At 37.9% G+C, this 10,405-nt stretch overlaps 1 protein-coding gene across 2 annotated transcripts; it reads right to left on the reverse strand.

Annotated features, from left to right (window-relative positions):
- Window positions 1-3,063: 3,063 nt before the first annotated feature.
- Window positions 3,064-6,429, reverse strand: LOC144665375 (uncharacterized). 2 transcript variants are annotated; one of them, XM_078526619.1, is made up of 4 exons: window positions 6,263-6,429; window positions 4,867-4,941; window positions 3,835-4,032; window positions 3,064-3,295 (listed from the first exon to the last, which is right to left on the reverse strand). In XM_078526619.1, exons 1-4 carry the CDS (start codon window positions 6,422-6,424, stop codon window positions 3,065-3,067), a joined length of 666 nt encoding a protein of 221 aa, XP_078382745.1. In that variant the 5' UTR covers window positions 6,425-6,429; the 3' UTR covers window position 3,064. The 2 variants fall into 2 exon arrangements, with proteins under 2 accessions (XP_078382745.1, XP_078382744.1); XM_078526618.1 differs by having other exon boundaries at window positions 3,820-4,032.
- Window positions 6,430-10,405: the final 3,976 nt, after the last annotated feature.

The following is a 10,405-nucleotide window of genomic DNA, read 5'->3' on the forward strand; positions in this document are numbered from 1 at the left end:
CTGAAAATTCGTGCAAAACGTTTTGGCGAATATCTAAAGTTTAGGATAACGCACGTACCTAAGCTTTTTAAAGGTGACTTATTTACTTTTATTCATGATAGCCGCGAGTGTTTTACTGGAAAATAGACCACTCGTAAAATTCATACGAAACTGCATCCGGGACTGTAGTGGCGCTGACTCGTCCCCAGTCGTCTTCATACAGACGCGGCAAAGATACAGCGAAGGTAGTGGCGTATTTCCCTTATCCTCACTAGTGAGGATATCGATTTCCCGCCTTTGCACGGTTGCTTGTGCAAGGCTGCCAAACGCCGGTTGGAAATGGCGAGCTATCGATTCGTGAAGTTCAATGAAGCCAAAATAAAATGTTTTACTGAGGAGCAGGAAAATATGCTAACACGAAGAAGAAAACTTCAAATGACTTGAAATTATAAGAGCTTCTAGCTTGTGGAGACGAAGAGAGGAAAAAACAAGAAATTCCAGCTGCCGAACTGCAAGACTTCGCGATCAGAAATAAAAAAAAAGCGGTGAGTTTGAGCAGAAACAGATTTTAAAAGGGCGAATTACATTATCAGTGACAGTGACGAAAGCTAATAAATGTTTTAAATTTACGTTATACATCTTTTGAAAGCTTCAGTTCGCGAAATTGCCTTTCAAGATTTGCAGTTTGCTCAATTGTTATATACAGCTGTATATAAGCCGTCGCTCGTGTTTAACCTTTTGATGAATAAAAATGTTTAAACTTTTACTTCATGCATGTTTGTTGTCTATATAATAAAAAGAAAATTACTCGGTGGCTTGAAGATATTATTTTTTTTCTCGTGGTAAAGGCAATATTTTACTCATTCGCTGCGCTCATTCGTAAAATATTTCTTTACCACTCGAAAATAAAATTCATATCTTCGCGCCGCAGTGTAATATCCTCTATATCTTCTATAACAGTCCATTTTATTGCCTTTAATTACTGCATTGTTTATAGCTTATAATTCTATTTAAACAATAGAGTGTCTCTGTCGAGAAACTTTCGGCTGATAGTTGCCCGCGGAAATTTGATGTTCTTAAAGCAAATATAAGCCGTAAGAATATCAAATTTCCAAGGGGTAACTATCAGACCGATAGTTCCGAGACAGAGGGTGTTTACCACTTACAAAAAATATTGGAAAATTTCCGTTGGGAATTTCCGTTGGGAAGAGTGCGTTCCATTTAGACGGGTCACATTCGTTCACAGGCTCCTCTCTGTTTTGTTTCTGTTGCTCTCACGAATTGTCCGCGAAAGATGTTTATACTCAAGTTCAGTGCCGTGATGAATGAAATCATAAAGTTTATAGTTGACGAGGAAAATCTGATAAATTCAAAAGATTATGGGGAAATCAATATCTTTGCAGCGGCTGCAACTTTCATGAGACGCTACCTGTGCCACAAAATAGTAACGCTATTTTGAATGTTCTTTGTCAGTATATTCGATCGATGAATTTAAGATACTTGCTTTTCCCAAAGAAAGCTTGGCTTGGAAAATTTCTTTTTTTCAAACTTCTTGAGAGTATCAGATGTTTGTTTAGAAATATCAAGCGATTCCAAATATTATCTTTGTTTTCCAGTTGACGAAATATCCGAACTTCGGTATACCTTAAAATCGCTATATTATCGACACTGGGGTCTGTAATCGAGTATCACAAACCAAAAACTTGATTTTCTTCCGAAATGATAAAATTAGGTTGCGTCGCAAACAAGTGAGTGGAAATCACAAAAAATGTTTTTTTTTTTTCACGATGGGGGCACCTCCATCGTCATCCAATGAGCCAACTCATTTCAATCGGGGAGGGAGGATCAAGGGTAGCTTTTGAGGCCTGCTCACTTACGGGTATCACTTAAAATGTGTAGTTTTTTTTTTTTTTTTTTTTTTTTTTTTTTTTTTTTTTTTTTTTTTTTTTTTTTTTTTAGACCCACTTTCTTCATCACCCAGGTGAGTTTGCTGACCAAAAAATCAGCAGTTTGAATCGTCAAACAAACCTCAGCCAACCACCGATCTAGACCCTAAGATATCTATAACCACGAGCTGTACCATAGTTTTGGAGGTTAAAAGACATCGAAGCACTTCATTTTAAACCCAACATGATAAATAAGTTATATGGTCGTTTTTAATGGTAAACAACCAACATCATGGCACCAGCTTCAAATATATACTAAAATTTCAGGCTCTTCAAGGTGATATTTTTAGTTTTCTTTGACGTCCATCTGGTGTTTACAATGTTAACATGACTTCCAGCGAGGAAGTACATCTGAGGATTTGTCTGGCATCTAAAGAAGGAAAATTCACTGAAAGTCACTTTGAATCCATGGAACAAAATTTAGAATACCTACTGAGGCGTTGAATCAGACAAATAATATCCAAACGTCCTGAGTAAATTACTCTAAAACGAAGCAGCTATTTCACAAGCGAGATGCCAAATGAACTATAAGAGTAAATAAACCGAGAGTCGCCTTAAAGCTGGTTCTCATATAATCGTACCCATCGTTGCTATTGCCTCTATCACTTGAACAAGTTCATGCAATCGATAACGTTTGCGGCGATTGGGGCGATCACGATCGCTTGGATCGCCCGTGTCATATCCTTTGTCCTTCTGGCGTTTTTCCCCTCTTCGCCGTAAAACTGCCACCATAGAGAAGATAGGAGGCCCTGAGTTTTACTATTTCATTAAAGGCTGCCATTGTGTTAGATCTAAGGCTATAAAGATTGTTTTTCGTAAGTCTTCGCTCATACCAGGCGATCGGGACGATCATATGAGAACCCCCGATCGCTTCCAATCGCTTAGATCGCCTTCGATCGTCTCAGTGTTTAAAAACGATCGATGCGATAGAAACGATCGATGAAATGATATGAGAACTGGTCTTTAGAAGTTATGAGATACCTTGCGCACTGTCGAATTCAACACCTTACACAACACAGCGCACGCGTTTTCTTGTGCTCTTGGGCACGCCTTCTTGTGTGCATTCATATTTCTATTTCGACATCGAGCTGTAACGGGCATGTTAGTAACAGCTGTACAAGTCATACCTGTTTGTTCCGTTACGTAATGCACTCTTCGTATGGTGGAGGCATCTCAACCTGCTGCAGAAGTACTAGGAGTGGATAACCTACCGCTTCAGAAACAGGTTGAGTTTCTGATCCCTGAGCTTCTGATGTGACAGTTTGGAATGCAACCAAAGCACCGTATGCTTGAACTGAAGGTTCCACGGGAGCACCACTAGGCTCCTGAGTCATGACGTAGCCAGCATTGGCAGAATGCATATCTTGTCCCTAAGAAATGCAGTATCAAACAAAAATAAGGCAAAAGAGATCAATCATGCAAATATACAGATAAACTTAATTAAAGAAAAGTTCTCATGCAAATTGTTTCTATTAAAAAGAATAGCGTATTATTATTATTATTATTATTATTATTATTATTATCATTATCATTATCATTATCATTATCATTATCATTATTATTATTATTTACTTTTATAATTATTATTATTACCAGTATCATTCATGTAGTAAGTTAAAGCACAGTCACAGAGCCTGTTGATCTGATGATCCAGTACAAGGGCACTGGAATGGTAATTACTCCGAAGATTTTTTTTTACGATCACTCTTTAGAGCCTAATTGAGGTGTCTAAAAGGGTTGAATACATAGATACTGGACGTTTTGCATCGAAGAGTAAAACCCATTTTCAGATTGTAGAAAAATTATAAGTCTTCCATCGACACTTACAGGTTTAATGGTTTACACAGTTTACATTCATGAATATGTGTTTAACTGTTCTAGAGAGGCAGCTCACCTGCTGTGGTGGGACGATATTGCAATAAGGGTAAATGATACAAATACACACGGCTTCACAGATTCCAATGGCCAACTCAATAATGCCGAGAATCAAAATACTCGCCAAGACGGAGAGCCAGCTGCAGAATGTAGAGAATGCGCAGAAAGGGGCAATGATAATTATTCCACCAATTACAGCATGGGTGATGGAAAATCCAATAAATATACAACCCTGAATGGAGTCAAATTAAACAAAAAAGTAAAAAAATAGTGATTTTAAACAAGCCCTTTTATAGTTTATTTGCTTATTTAGACCATAATTATCCGAACAATCAGGGTAAAATGTGTTTTGATGTTATTAACATTTTAGTCAGTTACCAAAGTATATTAGAAAAACAGTTTGAATTTATTTCAATCTAAAGAGGCATGCACTTTAAGTTATCTGTGATTAAATGCAACAGGGGCTAATAAAAAAAGAGAACAAGTGTAGATAATAACAATACCAAAAGTTTAAAGGTTTCCGCACACGTGGGGACAGGACGCAGGGACATGTCCGGCAGCGACAAAGTCGGGTATTGTTCACACTGAAGGGAGACGAAGCAAGGTTTTTCGCGGGGAGGCAGAGACAACATCACAATTACATACACACGCAAATAAAATAAATCAGGGACATGTTACACGGACATTCTCAGTGACACGTCTCCAGTGTGAACTAGCCGTACATGTTGTTATGTCTTCGATCTAATCGTCAGAAACGATTAGAAGTATTGTTAACATAGAACTAACTGCTCTCGCCTGCTTTAAATCGCCAAGAAAATGGCATAAAAACATTTTTTTTTCTAATAATTTTCTGTTACTGGCTAAGATTTGATTCACATCATAGTATGGTTTAATAAAAACATATCGCGATCTTTCTCAAAGTTGTGATTTACTTGCCGCTCGCTACAACATTGGCTCAAACCTTTAGAAAATGATAATCAAGACTATTTAGTGCTCGCAATTAGGTTCTCATGAGACGAACTTCAGCTTGCACAATATTTCACATGTTATTTTTTTAATAACTTACAAAAGTATTTCGGCATATGCATGAACATCGTCCTCTTCGATTTTCAGGGAGACCAAGACCTCCTGTGATACAAAACTACAAAAGAACAATGTTGTTACACCAACAATCGACTCTGCTCTATTATTCGGGGTAATAAATTATGATGATGACGACGACGACAATGATGATGATGATGATGATGATGATGATGATGATGATGATGATGATGATGATGATGATGACGACGACGACGACGATGATGATGATACTTTATTAAACTAAAAATTTCAACCATCGGACAAGAAAACTCCTACCCCTACCATCGTAAAAGGAGGGGGGGGGGGGGGGGGGGGGTGGATGGAACCTCTCCCCAGAGTTGTCGTCCTATTTAGGCACAGCGGAATATTTTTGCACTCAGTAGATAGCCCGTAGCGAACTCTACCAGACAACATATTTTTTGATAGCTGTCGCCCCAAAATCGAGTAATCTCTAACAGCTTTTTACGATGATATGCAAACACGATACTGTGTTATATGTTATAGTCGTTACATTTGTGAATCATTTAATGCTCGTTACAAACTTAATTAAATTACATGTTAGGCTTACCCAAACATAACAATATTTTCGGTTATTTTACGTTCATATCCTTATATTGGGAGTTTCGATTTAGTTTTAACGATTCCTCGATATAACGGTATAATTTTACTGCTTCCTTGGCATTTAGTTAACGTTATATTGGGGTTCCACTGTATATAACAACAAAAGCCACAGGGCTTATTATTTATTAATAATACATTTATAACAAAAGTATGTTCATCATGGGGAACAAAATCGTTTATAAACTCAATTTGTTTTCTAGCGAAAAGCATGACATAGATTCAGCAAGATACATTGACAAAACCAAAATCGATCCAGAGGCAAGGAATGAACGGATGGCAAAATGCTTAGAACAGTTAGTGTAAGTGTGTTGACAGATGGAATACATATCACAATGGAAATCACGCCAAATGCAATATCTACGTGCAACGCTGCATCCGCGCGAGTTCAGTAAAATTTGGCGATCAAGCGAAATTTTTATCGAGAGTTAAATTTGATAAAACACGTTCACTTGTCGCCTTTCATGTCTGGCTGCCCAGGGACATAACATGACAACACTTTTAGCGAGATAAACAATCGCGTTTGACTTTCAATACACTTCGATATGTGGTCATCTGTGCTATGAGGGAAACAAATTTGAAATACAACCTCTACTTCGAGGAAACAATAATTAACACAAATACATTGCTTCGACTAACGTAATTTCTTTGTTAAACATCGATATAAATATTAAATATGTGCACACTTTCTAATATTACCACAGCTTTGGCCGTATTCGGCGTAACCTTCATATATTTGATAGACAGCGAGCAGAACTTACCCAAAAGCCGATACAAATCAGTAAAAATAAGTGAATATTTATGTCGACAAAGTTCCAAACATGCACTGCAATACCAAAGCAGATGAGCAGAAACCCGCCAATGATGTGTGCGACGGCAACGTTCCTTGCCTTTATGGCGAGCTTCGCTGAATTGTCCGCCATTATAATATAGCGTGACCAATAATATTGTTAATATAGCGTGACACTCGATCCACTGATATAAACAACGTCATCAGGTATTTTTTTTAAAAAAAATGCATCAAACAAGCTATAAACTAGCGGAAACCGCATATTAGTGAATTTGATGGGGTGTCTAATCGGTTACCACAAACTGAAAACACGATTTTCTTCGCATAATGACATAATTAGGTTGCGTTTGACGTTAGGACAACGTAAAAAGCTACCGATTTTTGCCAGTTGAATTTTCCGCTAGAATAGACGGAGGAAACTATTTTTACTGTTTCGCGTATTTATTTCCCACCAAAATATACCAACTATAACAGCATAATCATAAGTCGCGAAGTGAAGACGCAAAAGACCTAGAAAGCAGAGAATCGAGAATTAATTTTATTTTATTAATTTTGTTCTTATTTTTGCAATTCTTACTTTGTCAGCTTCAAGGTATCACAAATACGCTTTAAGATTAAAGCTTGCGCATTGTTACGGAGCATTTTACAGAATACTGGTAGATTTAAAATAATTTTGAAACAATATTATATTTTAGGTAATGAACGTTTATTCGTTTGTCTCACGATAGAATCGCTTTGAGATGTTGATCGCGACGTTTCGACAGCAATACTGCTAGTCTTCATCAGGCGATGAGGTCGATTGTTTACGCGTCGCTATTTATGCACGTTGGTTCGCTGTGATTGGTGCATTTCGATCCTCATTATTATTCCGACTAACAGATGATGTTCCCTCATAGGTCCGTTTTGTAGTTGAACGGCTCTAATGCTTTCTGATCGTAGGTATCCATGCTTCAGGAATTTCAATTCCGCTATCTCTATTGATGTTATTAGAATGAAGTCTTATTTGGATAGCCTCTTTGACCCTGCGTGTGTATTGGTGAGGGTCACGATCGATTGATTCCATAAAGGCATATGCCCCGTTTCGTTTGCGTGCTCCGAAACTGCGGAGGTTTGTGTATGAGCAAGCCTTATGTCTCTGTCGTGTTCTTTTATCCTGTCTTGCATCGCTCTCCCTGTTTCCCCTATATATACTTTGCCGCATTCACATGGAATTTTACCTATCTTACACCACGATGAACAATATTCACATTTTTAATGACAATATTATATTTTATTATCGTAAAGCTAGTAGTATTTTACACCTGTTCTTACAACAAAGTCTTTGACTTAAAAACAGAGCTTAAGGGCTTTAAGGGCGTCAAAACTAATATCATCAGGGGAATTCTCCATATTTGTAAAACTGAATAAATGTTTTTTTTTTAAATAATAAATTAATTAATAATATGACGTCCCTGCATTCGACCCTATGATTGAATTTAAAACACGTTCTACTAATAGGAGGTCTGGAACAAAAAAGTTACGTGGGTAACCGGCGTTAGGTCTGGAAGGAAAACCGTTTCGGAAACCGCTTACCATTTTGGAGGCTAAATTATACTACATGGGGATTACCTGCAAACGCAATAATATGACGTCCCTGCATTCGACCCTATGATTGAATTCAAAACACGTTCTACTAATAGGAGGTCTGGAACAAAAAAGTTACGTGGGTAACCGGCGTTAGGTCTGGAAGGAAAACCGTTTCGGAAACTGCTTACCATTTTGGAGGCTAAATTATACTACATGGGGATTACCTGCAAACGCAAATCACATTAAAACGTGGCACGATAATGGTAAAGATGTTGATGAAATGTGAAAAAGAAGAAGAAGAAAAAGAAGAAGAAGAAGAAGAAGATGATGATGATGATGATGATGATGAGGAGGAGAGAGGAGGAGGAGGAGGAGGAGGAGGAGGAGGAGGAGGAGGAGGAGGAGGAGGAGGAGGAGGAGGAGGAGGAGGAGGAAAATGGCGATTGTCACGACTACGATGTTGAGATGACTTTGTCGGTGACCATTGTTGCGATCTCTATTGTAGTTGTTATTATTGTTTTAATACCTGTGTGTTCGACCAGAATGGCGGATAACGTCCAGACATTTTTGATTAAAAAATGAAAGAACGATTTCATTGCATTAATAACGTACATTATACATGCAAAAATTTCAGCATGCTCATTGGCTGTGAGTACGTCAATTAACATGGCTATGAAGGATATCCCGCCTGTGTGTTTAAAGACAGGCATTAAACGAATTACGTACGATCTAAGGTTGCCCATTTTAGCACCCAAAAATTCGTAGCAAAATTCATAGAAATTCATTAAAGTGTTTGTGATCGCAGAAAAAGGAGCAACAAGTTGATGTTCAGTTACAAGGCGATTTAAAAAAAGTGATCAATAAAAATAAATGTTTCGTCCTATCAGTCAAAGTGTTTCTTTTGGGGAGCAGAGAAGGCGCAGTGGTGGCCTCCTACCAAAGTGGACAGGGTTTCGGATTTAAAAATCCCGAACCCACCGCCATTATATATGTGGGTTAGTTTGTTGTGGGTTCTCGTTTTTGCTACGACAGTGTTTCTCCGGTTCACCGGTTTTCCTTCCTCCACGCTCCTAAACGCTTTCAAGGTCCATTTCGATGTTGTTGGTAGCAGGATTTTTAACGGCAACCCTTGTAAAATATGTCATTTTATTTACATGCACCTGGTCGATTTAACTACATAATGAAGTCGAAAAAAAAAATGACATGACGAGCTTGTTTGTGTTCGTCTTGAACAGTAAACAAATATAAGATGGAGAGGCGGCTTAATAGGATAGGAGTGGATTTGATATTTTTTTTCCGTTTTCAGCCGTATAATTGTCCTGATTACAAGGAGTCCCTATTTTACCACGAACAATGGGCCCTCTCGGTGTAATGTTTATCAGTCCTTTATTATTGTAATAAATTTGTGTACAGTTCAATATAACAAAATTACATTCTCGCACTTGAGCTAAGGACAACATTTTTTACAATCTTAATATTTCAGTAGCAAAAAGCATAAACTCTTTTAAATAGATCGAGCAGCATAAATTGAAATAGCAGACTCAAAATTAAAGTAAATTGCCTGGAGCATTGAGTGAAGGTGTGTTGACAGGTAAAACACAAATTTGCAATTGAAATCACCCCATTTGCATTTAATTCATGCACCACTGCAGTCACTCGCGTTTTGAAAAACTTGGCGATTAAGCATCATTTCTACAGCAGAAAGTTAAACATTTTCACTTTGTTGCCTTCTACGTCCTGTTTAGATTGGCGTCATAAAGACATTTTGTTTTCGACCTTTTCCTCAATTCGTTATTGTTATGTCATTATGTTCCTGTCATGCCACGTCATGGTGTGTCGCGTACTTTCTTAGTAAATGTAGCCATGCCATTATGTCGTCCCGTCATTGTACCCTAAGCAAGTCATTTCCTATGCTTATTCAGTTGTTGAATATTTGATATGCGAGAAACAAATTGAAATACAATTTATGCTTCAACGAAATACAAAACATGAATTGCTAATATATCAACATTATCACTTTGTTGCCCTCAAACATCGATATTGGCACACTTGCCATACTCTCAACATTTCACACCCCACAAGTACAACCTACCCACACACCGATCCAAATCCCAAAGCCTATGACACTTGTCCAGTAAAAGAGTCGCATAACCCTCTCTGCGATGCCGAAACAAAACAGATGAAACCCGACAATTATGTGCAAAATGGCAAGAATCTTAGCCTTTTTGGCGATCTTTGCTGAACTGTTCGCCATGTTAATATACCGTTACCCACACTAACAAGTTCGAGTCACTTGTATAAACTACGTCATCCGCTATTTATAAAAATTTCATCAAAGAAGTCGAAGTCCGTTCCGGGCTGTGTCGTGGCACATTTAAAACCGAAATTGCCTGCGATTACGTGGCGTTAATAGCGCTTATGAGAGTGCCAATTAAAGTACTCCTCAAATATCTTTCAACACCCCCGGATCATTGCCAATGGCGATATGGAAAGTTCATCTACTATTCTATGCTTGTAGCATTATATGGTGTCGAGGGAAGAATATGCT

This window comes from Oculina patagonica, chromosome 9 (genome assembly GCF_052425735.1).
Source record: "Oculina patagonica isolate OP01 chromosome 9, crgOcupat, whole genome shotgun sequence".
Taxonomy (NCBI): Eukaryota; Metazoa; Cnidaria; class Anthozoa; order Scleractinia; family Oculinidae; genus Oculina; species Oculina patagonica.